Source organism: Euprymna scolopes, chromosome 45 (assembly GCF_053919585.1).
Source record: "Euprymna scolopes isolate OS-2025 chromosome 45, ASM5391958v1, whole genome shotgun sequence".
NCBI lineage: Eukaryota > Metazoa > Mollusca > Cephalopoda > Sepiida > Sepiolidae > Euprymna > Euprymna scolopes.
In genome coordinates, this window is record NC_136526.1 from 54,674,190 (window position 1) to 54,691,560 (window position 17,371).

General features: G+C 32.5%; 1 protein-coding gene across 2 annotated transcripts in view; it reads right to left on the bottom strand.

The window, feature by feature from the left end:
• The window catches only part of LOC145269675 (TPR and ankyrin repeat-containing protein 1-like), a 105,761-nt gene that overhangs the window by 17,766 nt on the left and 70,624 nt on the right, over window positions 1–17,371 (bottom strand). For both annotated transcript variants that reach the window (XM_080125384.1, XM_080125385.1), the window contains 8 exons: window positions 15,237–15,664; window positions 14,129–14,285; window positions 11,796–11,933; window positions 10,048–10,159; window positions 8,688–8,906; window positions 6,256–6,578; window positions 3,744–3,908; window positions 567–789 (listed from right to left, as the gene is read on the bottom strand). In XM_080125384.1, the coding sequence (XP_079981510.1) occupies window positions 567–789; window positions 3,744–3,908; window positions 6,256–6,578; window positions 8,688–8,906; window positions 10,048–10,159; window positions 11,796–11,933; window positions 14,129–14,285; window positions 15,237–15,664 (1,765 nt within the window). The remainder of the gene's footprint in view (window positions 1–566; window positions 790–3,743; window positions 3,909–6,255; window positions 6,579–8,687; window positions 8,907–10,047; window positions 10,160–11,795; window positions 11,934–14,128; window positions 14,286–15,236; window positions 15,665–17,371) is intronic.

The following is a 17,371-nucleotide window of genomic DNA, read 5'->3' on the forward strand; positions in this document are numbered from 1 at the left end:
ATAAATTTAAATATGAATGCGTAAATTTAAATATTAATGCATATAAATTTAAATATGAATGCGTAAATTTAAATATTAATGCGTATAAATTTAAATATAAATGCGTAAATTGAAATATCAATGCGTAAATTTAAATATGAATGCATAAATTTAAATATTAATGCGTAAATTTAAATATCAATGCATAAATTTAAATATCAATGCGTAAATTTAAATATGAATGCATAAATTTAAATATCAATGCATAAATTTAAATATCAATGCATAAATTTAAATATCAATGCATAAATTAAAATATCAATGCATAAATTTAAATATGAATGCGTAAATTTAAATATGAATGCGTAAATTTAAATATAAATGCGTAAATTTAAAAAGCCCACAAAATGCAAATTTTATTTTTTTTATTTAAAAATAAAAAAACCCCATCAATTTAGTTTCGATGATATAGGTCATCACGAGGCAAGGGCAAATATAGACGTGCATTCATCACTTATCAAGCCCAAAGGCCACTCGAGGACAAGGTCATCACGAGGCAAGGGCAAATATGGACGTGCATTCCTTACCTTCTTCAAACAACATTTCCGCTGCCAAGCTGATTAATCCCTTTTTCTCGAGAAATTCCATTTTCTCATCCGACTTTAATTTGTTAAGGACGTTCTTCATTTTATCAATTTCTCCTTTACTATAGCATGCATTGGCCAATTGGAGGTAGAGATACGTGAGGTTTTTCTGCGGCTTGTGTTTGATGAGGACTTCAGGCACAGCTTCACCGTTTTGGACATATGACTGGAAAGGAAAAAGAAATTTGTGCTCAAATGTTCTTTTTTTATGTATCAGTTGACAAAGTTTTCGCAGTTTTTAACTTTTGAATTCGGATTAACATATCTCGGCTCAAACAAAAATTTATTGATCAAAATAAACATCAGAATCAAAACATTTTGCCAATGCAAAGCAAGTGTATTTATGTCAGTAACGTAAAAATCTTGCGTTCCGGCAGCGATGAAGTTGCAGTGTTTCATAGCCCAATTCGTTGAACTTCTACAGGGTCAGTTTAGCAACGTGCGGTCGGGAATTGTCGTGGAGGAGAATTGGGGCTTTTCTGTTGACTAATGCTGAATGTTGTTGTTAAAGTTTTGGCTTAATTGCATTTGTTGACAGTATTTTTTCACCGCAATGGTTTCGCCTGCATTCAAAAAACTAATGATATTGGTCGCAAAGTAACTGTTGCAATTCTGGCTTTATATTTTAATTCATACAGAAAATATATATAGTTATTTAATTCATATTGGTTGTAGAAAAAAGTGCAATTTATTAATTTGTTTTTTTATTCGTAACACTAAAATTAAAGAAAAACAAAACGCTTAAAAAAGATTGATTTTTAAACGCATTTCACATACAAACTTATATATATTTTAAGAATCTCAATTATATATATATATATATATATATATATATATATATATATATATATATACATATATATATATATACATATATTTCAAGAATCTTAATCGTACATATATAACGAGCAAACAGTTAATAAAACATGTTAAAAAACACTTTGAAATGAGTTAAAAACATATTTAATCTGAAAAGGAAACCCTAGATAAGTGGATAGTCCTTAATCCGCGGAGTTTCAAAGAAATACTTTCCTTCTCATCAGAGGGTAGGAATTAGCAAAATGCGGGATCGGATTTTATATATATATATATATGATGATTGCAACGTCTTGTCAGACGAGTGCCACTCCTTCAGACATTTAAAATCCATGAGCCCAAATGTCTGAGGGAGTATCTATACGAATATGATGTTACAGAGTCTTAGCTTTGTACGACAGCTAAGTCTCTCTCTCAGTTCAAAATGTTGAGATCCAACAACAAGCAAGAGCAAGATAGCCAGCAACAAATTAAACTGCAGACCAGCTTAATGCGGGTACAGGTCTTCCGCTTTATGGTTTTTTAAATCAGAGATTTGGTTCTCCTAGAAAGGTTGCCTTCACCACGGCTTACGGGAGCCCTCTCCACCCCAATACACATATACACACACACAAATATACACGGTGCTAGTTGGCCGTTGACCCAGAAAAAGAGTTCATTCGCCCTTTGGAAGGTTTTGTTTTTAATCCTTGAGGGAGACTAGCCGCCCTCCTCACCAAACAAGTCTGGTGGGGGAACCAGTTTAGTCGCTGGTGACCCGACCATGAGGCAGGTAGTACTGGGTTACATGGTACCAGTAGCACATGACATGACCTGACACAAATATATATATATATATATATATATATATATATATATATATATATATATATATATATATATACATACACACACACATATTTTTTTAAATATTGTTTTAGATGGAATTAGACCTGGAGTCTAAAGAGCAGAGTTTATTTTAATGTATTAGTAAATTTATTAATACTATTAAAAGAAAACAGCGCCAATTGTACTGTAGATACATAATAAGCTCAATAGGTATAGATATTCTAGAGCTTTATTAATGTTGAGTAAAAGAATTCATTATTTTGAATTAAAAATCAGTTTCCAAAGGAAAAACAAACAAAAATCAATTCGATTGTACGATCGTTTCAGAAACGATGTTCATTTTATTTAAATCGACAATAATTTAACAAAAGTTTTGTCCTTTAAAAACAGTCTCCTCATAAGAAAAAATGGGGGGGGGAGGGAGTTAAAGACACCAAAATAAAACTAGCATTTTAGTCGTGAGTAAGGCAGCGTTTCCGAAACAATCGTACAATCGAGTTGATTTTGTTTGTTTTTCTTTTTGAAACTGATTGTTAATTCACACTTATGAATCGTTTTACAAATATCGTTTTATAAATATATATATATATATATATATATATATATATATTTCTGTAGAAATATATTTACCAATAATATATATCAATCCTTATTTAAGAAGCTCAATGTAATTAAAGAGCAATATAGAGAATAAATGACAAAAAGTTATATTCCAAAATTCATGATGTTGACCATCTTATAATTTATTCCTCTAATTCAGTTGACTAATACAGTTCTTGATAGTATCTGTTTCGTAGCGCAAAATCAATCACTTAATTATTATATCAATCAGTGAATCTATTTTGCCCTTAACTCATATGAAGAAATAGCAACGATCAATCCGTCAAAAGGAACTGAAATGTGATTTGACATGATTAAAATCCGAAAGTTGGTGCTATGAAAAAAATGAAAAGGTAATTGCAACTTCTCTTCCAATTTTCGGATTTTAATCATGTCAAATCACATTTCAGTTCCTTTTGACGGATTGATTGTTGCTATTTCTTCATATGAGTTAAGGGCATAATAGATCCACTGATTGATATAAGAATTATGTGATTGAGTTGTATAAGTCAACTGAATTAAAGGAATAAATTATAAGATGGTCAACATCATGAATTTTGGAATATAAATTTTTGTCATTTATTCTTTCTCTTTCTCTCTCTCTCTCTCTCTCTCTCTCTCTCTCTCTCTCTCTATATATATATATATATATATATATATATATATATATATATATATATAAAAGCAAATAGTTAATAAAACATGTTAAAAAAACCCTTTGAAAAAGAGTTAAAAACATTTAATCTGAAAAGGAAACACTTTATAAGTGGATAGTCCTTAATTGTGATTTATATATATATATAATTATAGCTCTATCAAAGAAATTTTATTCTATGGCAAGTGAGCTAGGTCGTTAGTAATAAATTGGATACGAACCTCGACAAGAGCATTGTACTGATTCACCAGATCAATTGCACGAGCGAACATCTTCGAGTCATGCGAAATTTCCACGGCTCGATCAAATTGTTGCAGCTTTTCAAAACATTCGGTTGCTTTGGCCGGCTTTTGCAAAAGAAGATAAGCTTTACCCGCAAACTCGTACTGAAAAGATAAACAAAAACATTCATTGTTTTTTGCATCCAAAACATATTTTAAATGTCAGGGGGAAGTTCTACTAATCTCTCACTCTTGGACAGGATTCAAAAGAGAATCACTAACTTAATAAGTACTGCACTGTCAGCTAGGCTTCAACCTCTGTCCCATCGACGAAATGTTGCATCCCTCTGCCTGTTTTACAAGTATTTTAATCGTAGGTGCTTTGACAAACTACAAGTCCTTGTACCCCCTCGACGTAAATAACCCTGATAAACCTGACAAGCAGTAAAATCACATTTCTACACAGTAGATATCCCCAGATGCCGGAAAGTCCTCTACTCTATTAGTTTTTTTTTCCCTAGGACTGCTAGACTTTGGAATTACTTTAATTACAGTGAATTACGGTTCAAGTTTAGCACCTCTGTTTAGCCTGTCAAGTGACAGAATTGGGAAAAGAAAAAAAAAAAAAAGAGGAAAATATAAGGGTGTTTCATATACACGTGGCATTAATTTGCATTTTTTTTTTTTTTTTAATGGAATTCATTCCAGACAAGGCGTGATGCCATTCAATAGCAGTTAAAAATTAAAAAAATATATATAAAACACTTAAAGTTATGTGTATAGATTGAAAAAAAAAAAATAAAAAAATAAAAAAATACAGCAATTCTTCCCCCTTTGTCAGAAACATTGCACATGTAATGCTAGAAGTGACAAGGATGACAAAAAATAAACCCATGGTTCACATTCTATTTTCTAATCGTCGGGGGAAGGCCAGGGAAAACATATGAGGAATTGATGAGGATACATTTGAAAGCGAAATAAAAAGATGTAACCATCAAATAATAGCGATCAATTTAACTGAACCTGATGCGCTTCAACATTTTTGGGAAGAATTCTTACGATGTACTGATGTTGTTCGTTGCTGTAAGAGGGAGGGAGGGAGGGAGCATCAGTCATGACATGCCAGAACTTTTCACACCCTGCTTGTGTTATACTGATAACGATAAATTTGAGAGAAAGAGGGATAAATGAAGACCTGGTCAGAGATAAAAGTCAATTACTGTCATAAAAACACAAGCAGAAGCGCCTCTATTTATCCTGTCAGGTGACAGGATGGAGAGGGGGGGGGTAAAGAAAAACTTCGGGTTTGTATTACTGTACACATAGATTCGAAAAAGTCGTCAAAAAACAAATATATAACAAATAAATGTTATCAAAGGCAAGATAAGTTACTTTTCTACCAAACTGGATATAATTTTCGTGTTTTTATTCAATGTAACATGTTTATTCAACTCGAAAAGCATACAGTGTTTACTGATGTATTGGAAAATTCAAAATGGCGCCCGATTTTCTCTTTAACACGGTAAGTTCGGGAAAAGGTGTTATACATAATAAACTAGACAACATACTGTTAGAAATTCGCTCAATATATGTTACCGTGACATAAGTTGACATATATTCGGTGTTTTTTTAATAGTATTTTGTCTAGTTTATTATTTATAACACCTTTCCCTAAACTTACCGTGTTAAAGAGAAAGTCGGGCGCCATTTTGAATTTTCCAATACATCGGTAAACACTGTATGCTTTCGAGCTGAATAAACATGTTACATTGAATAAAAACAAAAAATATATCCAGTTTTGTAGAAAAGTAACTTATCTTGCCTTTGATAGCATTTATTTGTTATATATTTGTTTTTTGACAACTTTTTTGAATCTATGTGTACAGTAATACAAACCCGAACTTATGGATGGGTTCTTGACATTAATTTGCGTATGAGGGTAATAGAAGTTATGAGAAGGAGGAATTGAAGAGGACAGAGTTGAGATTTTGATAGCTGAGGGAAAAAGTGTAGACATTGATAGTTGGTGTTGTGAATTACGGTTTACGTTTAGCGCTAGGTGACAGAATTGGGAAAAGAAAAAGGAGAAAAGAAAACTATAAGTTTGTAGATAGATTCTTCGTATACGTGTGGCATTAATTTGCATATGAGGGGAATAGTTGTTAACAGAAACTTTGGTGTAATGAGAACTGGTGCGTCAACCCGATTATGCAGTATTAGTCGAGAAGATTAAGGATTTGAGACAAAAAGAGATGAATAAAGACAAGGGCAGAGATACGGGAGAATAGTGGTTATAAGAAAGATGAATTGGAAAGGACAGGAAGTCAAATTGTTTGACAGCCGAGAGAGAGTATAGATGTTGAATTAATGTTGCGAATTACGGTTTAAGTCTAAAGGAGTTTGTAAGAATTGTGACGTTGGTTAGGAGTTTTGGCAATTTTTTTTTTTTTCCAACAATTTCTAAAAACCATCCAATGCACGTAAAATATACATTAAACCGATTCTAACTTACCTCACAACATTTTTCAAAAATCTCCGTACTTAGTAATTTTTCTTTGGCAAAGCCAAGACATTTCGCAGCTTTGATATGTTGATTGCATTCCATGTAGAATTGGCCAGCCTGCAAGAAATTCTCCCTTTTTGTCTGCACGTCTGAGCAACGTTGGGCTGTCAGTGCATGGTGATTGGCAAGTGCTAAGTTCTCCTGCTGCTTGTGGTCTCCGAGATTGTAACATTTAGCTGCTATTTTGTATAGGGATTTACGCATGAAGTCATCACCACGTTGCAACCACATTTCTCTTGTCGACTCCTCGGCAAAGATCAGTGTATTTATATCTGCAAAATTGTTTTTGGAAATAAAAGAATGAGTTGTGGATCATAGAAAAAAAGGGAAAGGGGAAAAATAGAAGAAATAATATAGTTTTAGTTTTAGATACTCTTTCTTTTCACTCACTTAGAAACCACTCCCACTTAGAGATTGACTTGCTTGTTTTCATGGAAAAAAAGAGAGAAAGGGGAAAAAATAGAAGCAATAATATAGTTTTTGTTTTGTATATTGAAGCAATAATATAGCTTTTTGTTTTAGATACTCTTTCTTTTCACTCACACTTAGATCCCACTCCCACTTAGAGATTGACCTGCTTGTTTTCATAGAAAAAAAGAGAGAAAGGGGAAAAAATAGAAGCAATAATATAGTTTTAGTTTTGTATATTGAAGTAATAATATAGCTTATTGTTTTAGATACTCTTTCTTTTCACTCACACTTAGATACCACTCCCACTTAGAGATTGACTTGCTTGTTTTCATAGAAAAAAAGAGAGAAAGGGGAAAAAATAGAAGCAATAATATAGTTTTTGTTTTGTATATTGAAGCAATGATATAGCTTTTTGTTTTAGATACTCTTTCTTTTCACTCACACTTAGATCCCACTCCCACTTAGAGATTGACCTGCTTGTTTTCTGCAAACCGAAAGCTTTTCTTTTAGAAAGAGTTGGGAGGGTCTTATTAACCAATTTTTATTTTTTCTTGTTTATTCCCCCATCCCCTCCCCCCAAAAAAATTAAATGTTATTACTGTAAATAATTTAATAAAACTTTTTCAAATTTGGGTTTTTCTTAGTAGGACAGGCCCTGGAGTGAATGTGGTATTGTGGTGATTGAAATATTTCTAGTTAAGAGTAGGATAGACAATTTTTAGTATTTGAAGGATGAACAAGGACACCCATTATAGCTACACTTGAATGGCCTTGTGCCTAATTTGTTTCTTATGAATTTTTATATTTTGTGCAAATATTTTAAAGTAATAGTGTAGTTATGGTTTCAGATATTGGAAATGAAAAAGAGACAAACAAAAAAGAGAAGGAGACAAAAATAGAAAAGGAAAAACAAAGAAAAGGAAACAAGAAAAAGAAAAAAGGACAAAAAACAAAGAAAAAGAAACAAAGAAAAAGAAAACGAGACAAAAAAGAAAAAAAAAGAAAAAGAAACTAAAGAGAAAAGAAAAAAAGATAAAATATTGAAAGAAGAAAAACATCCTTTGATTCGAATATAAAAAATATAAACAAATCCTTTCACCCCAATATTTAAAATAAATATAAAAAATCCCCACCCCAATATCTAAAATAAATATAAAAAATCCCCACCCCAATATCTAAAATAAATATAAAAAATCCCCACCCCAATATTTAAAATAAATATAAAAAATCCCCCACCCCAATATCTAAAATAAATATAAAAAATCCCCACCACCCCAATATTTAAAATAAATATAAGAAATCCCCCCACCCCAATATCTAAAATAAATATTAAAAAAATCCCCCCACCCCAATATTTAAAAAAAAAAAAAAATCCCCCACCCCAATATTTAAAAAAAAAAAAAATCCCCCCACCCCAATATTTAAAAAAAAAAAAAATCCCCCCACCCCAATATTTAAAAAAAAAAAAATCCCCCCACCCCAATATTTAAAAAAAAAAAAATCCCCCCACCCCAATATCTAAAATAAATATAAAAAAATCCCCCCATCCCAATATTAAAAAAAAAAAATCCCCCACCCCAATATCTAAAATAAATATAAAAAATCCCCCCACCCCAATATTAAAAAAAAAAAAATCCCCCACCCCAATATTTAAAATAAATATAAAAAATCCCCCACCCCAATATTTAAAATAAATATAAAAAATCCCCCATCCCAATATTTAAAATAAATATAAAAAAATCCCCCACTCCAATATGTAAAATAAATATAAAAAATCCCCCACCCTAATATCTAAAATAAAAAAAATCCCCCACCCCAATATTTAAAATAAATATAAAAAATCCCCCGCTCCAATATTTAAAATAAATATAAGAAAAAACCCCCACCCCAATATTTAAAATAAATATAAAAAATCCGCACCCCAATATCGAAAATAAATATAAAGAAAATAAATACAAAAAAAGGATTACCTTCAGCTTTGAGATCCGTATTAATTGTATCGACCAAATCCAATGATTTCAAATAATCAAACATTGGTGCCCTCTTGTTGACATCCGTGTCAAATATCCAGAGATTGACACGAGCTCTGGTCAATGCTGTATAGAGAAGCTTAAGCTCGGAATTGAGAATTTTGTGCTGTTCTGGATTGAAATCAAGAGGGCGTGGTCGGTTTGCCTGCTGGAACACATCTGAAAACAGAACAAATAAGAAAACTTATATACAGAAATAACTGTCTGCACTTAGCTCGATATCCTAAGCGATAGAGTCACCAAACAAATCTTGTTTCTACAACATTATTTTCCATTAAATACACAGGTTGCTTTTATCAAATGGCTATTGGGACTTCAGTTTGAAAAATGCCCCCCCCCCCATTCTATTGTTTATTCAAATGTAGTTACAGTTTTCACTATGTTGCGGACATTACAAAGATTAGACATCCGGATCAAACAACACATTCCAACAAAAATTCAGAAAGGCAAATTATTCGCCATCTGATATTTTCAGTAATGCCTACGGTTCATCCATCACTGAGCATCTTATAAATAACCATTATTGTGCCTCTAATTTCAGTACCCCTTCTATTTGATAAAATCAAAAGTAAAACCATTAAACTTTTTGCCCATTAAGGAAATTTCAATATACCTCATCATCATATAACTGATCAGAACAAAATAAATGCATATGGCTATGATTAGAAAATCCTAACATTTTTCATTTTATTATACCATCTTTCTTTTGAGGCAAAATAAATTCATAATTAAATGAATTGTGCATATCAACGTATTTAAAGGAATAAATGGTAAGATGGTCAACATCTTGAAATTTGGAATGTAGGTTTTTGTCATGTATTTGTTACATACACACACACACACTCATTAGTGATGCTACGATTCCAATATTTTTTTCCTGGTTCCGATACAATTACTGATTCTCTACTAAATTTCCGGTTCCAAATCTCTAAATAGTTAAGTATAAAATGGTTATTTTACTGCAAAAACACATCTTAAATGCATATATATTTTCTCAACTTGAAAACACACTCGTGTGATGGGGTGATCTATAGATTTTAATTTTACTGAAAGTTTAAAATCAATAAATATTTGATATTTTATTCTTATTACCAGCAGGGAAGATTTTTTATTCTTTTTTTAAATTAAAGTCATATAAAAAAAAAATCATTAAAAGTAATCGTTTCCGATACCTCAAAATGTTCCAATTTTTCTGATTCGCGATTCCGATTCTGATTAATCGTCCCAAATTTTAATATTTTGAACAGTCTTCGATTCTTTATAAAAAGAAAAAAAAAATTTCTGGCCGAGAAATATTTACCCCAGTTAATTTGGATATTCATGTTCTCTTGATTTGTCGATTCGTCATCAGCCTTTTTATTATTCACCAATTCATCCAAGAATTTTGTTACAATTCGCCATTCCTTTGAAGCCTTCAAATAAAAAAACAAAAAAATACAAATTTTTTCTTAAATTTATTTTTCAAATGTAAATTTCAATTTAGCAATTTGCAATGCACTTAGAAGTAGAAAGAGTTAAAGTATTTTTATAACAATAATATCACAGGCACATTGCATTATCCTTGAATCAATACAAGGAATAAACTACAGAGAGAGAGAGAGAGAAGGCAAGAGAAGGGGAAAGAGATTGGAGGGTTGAAAGAGAAGGAGAACAATGTAAAAAAAAAACAAAAACAATTCCTCGGGGAGTTTCTCACGGCTCTCATTATTCACCACAAGAATGACCTATGAAACGGGAAGAAAAGGAATTAGATTTAGCTCGGACTCATCAAGTAGGGTTATGATTAGGCTCATGAGGTAGACTGGTTGGTTGGTTGTTTTTGTTTTACGGCATGTCAACCCTTTCCGGGTTATTTTATGCCGAATCCAAAGATTTTGAAGAAAAATTTTTTTAATAGAATATATTTGTTGTTATCAAGCCTTCAAATAAAAAAAATATATATAAAATACAAATATTTTCTTTAAAAAACAATTTTCAAATATAAATCTCTCTATGGGAACTCTCTCTCTCTCTCTCTATATATATATATATATATATATATATATACTTGTGCTAATGGAAATCCAATTAATTTTCTTGAAGTTATATATTTGGATTTCACTGTCACTGGATTATTTATCTTCCAACAGACTATCCATTCACATATAATCACCTTTTTCTTCACCATATTCCCTCTGCTTCACTTTTTTGTTATCAAGTAAGATCTTTGACTTACTTGTTGTTTCATCAAATACTTTTGCATGCAAAATCCGATCCCGCATTTTGCTAATTCCTACTCTCTGATGAGAAGGAAACTCCGCGGATTAAGGACTATCCACTTATCTAGTGTTTCCTTTTCAGATTAAATATGTTTTTAACTCTTTTTCAAAGTGTTTTTAACATGTTTTATTAACTGTTTGCTCGTATTATAAGCTCTCTCTCTCCTATTTGGTTTTATCGAGCTTTTACATCTGGCTGAGATAACTTTATAAATATTAATTCTTTAATATTTATAATATACTTTAATTTTACCATCTTGGATCATTTTGGTAAATTTAATTGTAATTTTTATTTTATATATATATATATATATATATATATATATATATATATATATATATATATATATATAGCAACAATACTTCATACATGGGCGAATGGCGGCCTTGTAGCGGTACAGGGTACTCTCAGGCGTAAGTAACTTTCTAGAACGGTAGAGAGAGGTCACTTCCTTTGCAGCAGCCTTGGCAATGCTCTCAATGTATCTGCTTATGTTCCCTGTGAACGCTAAGCTGATGGGTTCAAATGAAGTACTTCCAGGTAATGTATCATTAACCATGTCTATTAGTGGTTGAAAATGAAATTATTCTGGTTGGTCAACTCCAAAATCAGATATATTTCCATTTTCTTGCAGCCTCTTTTCTCTTTGCCAAAGATCTCTAACCTGCAATAAGTGTCATCTGCAAACATTCAACACTTTTCAGAATAAAATAAAAATTAACAACATGTTATAATGGTGTAAATAATCACTGATAAAAAAAAAAAAGCGCGAAAAAAATGCCGACCAACCTTGGAATCTTTGAAGAAGTTATAGAGTAAGACATCATCAAACTCGAGACCCTTTGCTTCAAATATCGTCAAGACGAGGGCAGTTGATAATTCCTCGGGGAGTTTCTCACGGCTCTCATTATCCACCACAAGAATGACCTATGAAACGGGAAGAAAAAGGAATCATGATGCGAGAGGGAGAACAAGTTTATTTCGGAGTCAAAAGTCGATTAAAATTGGCAGAATCTGGATAAAAAAATTTTTAAAGCAGATTTTTATCAAAAACCAGGAAACAGATTTAAGGGAAATCCACCCTTTTGTGTACAAAAAAAAATTCCATTAAAAAACTCTAGTTTCGTCCCTGTACGGGTTGTAGGATACTAAACTAATTATTTCCATACTGAGACAATTACTATATATTTGGATACTGCCAGAGTCCCCCTCTTTTGGGGGAGCTACTTTTCCCCACATTTAAAACGACCTATGTGGGAGGTTTAAAAGCAACACCATTTCTGCAAGTCATCTTTTTTATTGACTACGTTTGATTTGAACGCTTTACACTTCCAGTCATGTCATGGCATAACAGTAAGATGTCAGGTTTTCTTTCACTTTCTTTTTCGCCTTTGCGTCACGGGTTCAAGCCTGCCTGCCTACAACCACTTTTTTTTTTTACATCACCAAACACCCGAGCAATGCCTGGCACCCAAGCTAGTCTATATATATAAAAGGCAAAATGTGTGTGACCATTTCGTGTATGTCTTCAAAGGGCTTTTCTCGCACACGCTCTCGGGGTTGTTACTATCGCTTACAACTGTGTATATAGGTCCTATATAATAATATCTAGGAATTAGGAAAGCGTGTAGCGTATAGATTTATTTACGTCGATTTTTTATTGTTATTTTGGCTTCTCGCGTGTTGATTGGGCTTTTTAGTATAAATAAAATGAAACTAAACTCAAACGGACATGTTCGCGGCAATGCGCCGGGAACAGACGCTTACGCTGCGTGACTTCTATTTGACCTTCTTAATTAGGTCAGATGGAAGCAGAAAAGTTAACTTATATAACGCACGCCTGTTTTTATAGTTATAGTTAGATAAATAAATTCAAACACGTCTACGCTGTATGTCGCGGTCGCCCAATGGTAATATCGCACTTTTTTTTTTTTTTCACACATTAATTTCCAACTCAAGGGTACGGGTTCGATTCTCATACTCACCTGCCAAAACATTTTTTTATTATTATTTTATTTTTATTTTATTATTATTTAAACCCCCATTATTATTATTATTTGCTACCCCCATGAATTAAATTAAGTGTTCTATTAAAAAAATGTGTGCAGATTCCCAAGTTCGACAAATATTCCCAAATTCGACAAAATTCCCAAGTTCGACAAAGATTCAACATCTGGAGAAGGTCGGAAGTTACATTGGACGAAATGTTATAGGATTTACACTCAACATGAGAACAGTTGTCCAAATAACTTAATTTCTTTTCCAAAAATTCTGAGATAAAATATTCCCGAGTTTGACAATATATACATTAAGAACGTCTGAGGTTACATGAAGTCGGATAAATCGTGATAATAACACCCAAGATGAGAACAATAATCCAAAGAATAAAAAAAAAAAATTCTCATCTCAAAAATCTGAAAACATAGTGTTATAAATATAATCGTTTATGTGAAAGTTATAAATATAATCGTTTATGTGAAAGTTATAAATGTAATCGTTTATGTGAAAGTTATAAATGTAAGCGTTTATGTGAAAGTTATAAATATAATCGTTTATGTGACAGTTATAAATATTATCGTTTATGTGAAAATTATAAATGTAAACGTTTATGTGAAAATTAATGTAAACGTTTATGTGAAAGTTATAAATATTATCGTTTATGTGAAAATTATAAATGTAAACGTTTATGTGAAAATTATAATGTAAACGTTTATGTGAAAGTTATAAATATTATCGTTTATGTGAAAGTTATAAATGTAAACGTTTATGTGACAGTTATAAATATTATCGTTTATGTGAAAATTATAAATGTAAACATTTATGTGACAGTTATAAATATTATCGTTTATGTGAAAATTATAAATGTAAACATTTATGTGAAAGTTATAAATTTAAACGTTCACGTCAAAATTATAAATTTAAACGTTTACGTGAAAATTATAAATTTAAACGTTCATATCAAAATTATAAATTTAAATGTTTACGTGAAAATTATAAATTTAACCGTTCACGTCAAAGTTTACGTGAAAATTATAAATTTAAACGTTTACGTGAAAATTATAAATTTAAACGTTTCCGTGAAAGATATAAATTTAAACGTTCACGTCAAAAATATAAATTACCTGATGAGCTCCGAATTCAATGTGAGACATTTCTCGTTTATCTCTTCGCAACATCATTGATAAATCGGTCAAGCTGCAGGATTCCAGTAGTTTGGGCTTTGGTCCGTCAAACAAACCTTGGTCTTTCTCCATTGGATCAAACGAATCTTGGAAATAACTGTGACGAGCAACAAAAATGAAGAATATTTAAAAGAAATGAATTTAAAAAATATTGTAACAAATGTGAAAATACAGTTTTATGCAATTTGGGTTTGTTTTATTTCACAGCATTTCACGGTTAATCTATAATACCAACTTTGTTTCCTTGTTTATTAGTTGTTATTCAAATAACTGATCAACGTTTGTAGCAGATCCCTGAACATATACCTGCAACCATACTTTTTTTTTTTTTTTTTACATAAGAGTTACCACTTATCAAGGTGCAGAGGCCACTCGAGGATAAGGGTTTAAGAGTGTATAGTGGTCAATGGGTCAATATTGTAGTAACCGTTAGTGGTGGAAATATGGTAAATTGTATTACTTAAGAGGAACGCCTCATCAAGAACTTGTTTACATTGGACTTGAAGATGAACACATTGTAGTCAGCTGGAAAGCAGACAAAGAGGAAGAAACACATATAAAGTGTACAACATGCAAAATAAGAATGCTTGATGCCATTTTCAAGTAAGGGTCAATTCCACATTCCCAACAGCCTCCAAATGGGCTTCACTACTAGGCGTCTGTTAAGGCCATAACCAGGACCAAGTATTTTTTTTTTTTTTGAGGGGGATGATTTACTGAAGGCGTTAATCTACAATACTTAATTTATTTGTTATTTTTTTCCTATTTACTCGCCTCCCCACGAGGGCAGAGTTAGACATAAGATCGGTTTTTAATGCAAGGAAAATCCAGCTCCCAAAAAGGGGCACGTTGGATAGGAAAATTTTTTTTTAAAAATGTTTCCGTAATGAAGGGTTTCTCCTACACTGACCGAGGACAGAAAAGATGACAAGTAACACCAGAACAGATACTACACTGACAGCCAAATTCAATATTCGTAACAAATCCGTGAACATTATACCTGAAACCATTCCAAAAGAAAGAAACATGTATAACTTGTAGAACGTACCGAAGAAGAATATCGATAATACTCGATGCCATCTTCAAGATGCCTTGGTGTGATCGATAGTTATGAAGCAACTTATATATAGACTTTGGACGATTAATAGCTTGGGCTTCCTTAGTGTTGACCGCATTGTTTTTTGCATAGTAGAAAAGACTTTGCAAGTCGCTGAATCGGAACGATACTCCGCGCATGATGCTCTGGGCCGTGTCTCCAGTGAGAAACATGCGGTTCGGATCCTCAGACAACTGGATTAGAAGACAGAGTTCCGCCTGGGTAAAATCCTGGGTTTCATCCACATAAATCTCGTGAAGTGGACAAGGCGGACGGTCCTCTTTCTGCAGCCGCTTGTACAAGTTGAACACGACGTCACTCTCATCGAACATTTGCTTTTGTTTCTTTCTTGCAAGGTACCGCAAGAATAGCTGGTAGATCTATGGAAAAATAAGACGTGGAGAGAATTTTGTGATTATATTCAGAAAATAACACGGAAATAAAATTTCATTTTCGCTCCAGACAAAATATGAAGCCACTTTATGTAAGGAACAAAAAAACAAAATTACTACTTCAAGGTCAAAAACTAGCCAACGGTAAGTGTTAGATTCCACCCCACCCCCCCCAAAAAAAACAGCAATTTTTCCACCTATGTCAGAAACATCGCTCATGGAATGTGAGGACTAAATGACAAAATAAGGGGAAGTTAGGGTTAGGGTTAGAATGTTTTGTGAAATAAAATGGTTAATAAAAGATGGTAAAATCCAGATTTTTTTTTCTTTTGCTCAAACTTATCCGAAATAAAGCATGTTACCACTGAGAAATAGGGTCAATTCGAGGCATGCTAAGTGGGGGGGGGGGGGTTGTGCAGCAAGATGTTTGTGCGCATTACATTTAAGTTTTTACAAGCTGGTACAGTAAGAGAAAGAGAAACCAGGAGCAAAAAAAAAAAAAAAAAAAAAATTTTCAAGCTAAAGGTGTTTTTTTTTTTTTTTTTTTACCTTGTTGGATTCAGTTTTTTTTCTCTGTCTTAGTCGACCCTCAAATGAAAAGGCTCGGTTAGGTTGGACTGCTTCTCAACTTTTTAAAACTCAATCATGTTCGACACTGGAAGGGGTCATTTACTATATATCTCAATTAGCATTCATAACAGACAACTTAAAACTTAATTTATTAATTAACCTAGTGTCTCCGGCAATATTCTAACACATTTCTGACATTAATGATACCAGACAGCCATGAAAGCCCTCGAGGAAGTTTTTTTTTTTTTTCAGCCCCCAACCAAAACAGCATCTTCTGCCGGCATTTATTGGCAACTCATCGGCAAAAAAACAAATGAAAGTGTGGATCAATATTTACAGTCTTATTTTTCCTATCTGGATCTCCTCGTGCGGCAGACTTCAAACGAGCCTTTTGTGATAGCTGGATGAGGGTTTGTTAACCTCCAGCCATGTCCGAGAGTATCCAATATCTCTACAGAGTCACTATTAACAAATGCGTGAAAGTATTTTTGCCACATCTGGGCTGCAGCATCAATCACTAGTTTTTTTTTTTGTTTTTTTTTGTTTTTTTTTACATAGGCATCACCACATTATCAAGGCCAAGAGGCCACTCAAGGATAAGGGTTAAAGAGTGTACAGTAGAAATTGGACAATATAGTAATCATTAGTAATGAAAATTTGGTAAATTTGATAACTTATATGGAACGGCTCATCAAGAACTTATTTACGTTAGACTTGAAGACAACCATATTGTAGTCAGCCGGAAAGCAGGAAAACGGAAGACAATTCCACAGGTGTGCAGTTCTAAAATGTCAACCAAGCTCCAACCTCTGTCCCATCACCGCAATTTTGCATCTCTGTATCTGTTTTACAAGTATTTTAATGGAATGTGCACTGATAAACTCAACACACTTGTGTCCCTTCGACAGAAATACCTCAAACTAACTCGACAAGCCACAAAAATCAACCCCTTCATAATTGAGATCTTCTCATGTGGAAGGCTTCAACCGAACCATTTGCGATAGCTGGTGCGGGTTTGTTCACCTCTAGTCACATCCGAGAGTATCCAATATCTCTACAAAGTCACTATTCGTCCATATGTAGACTTTTGTTGCCGCAGTTAAGACAAAAAAAAAAAAAAAAAAA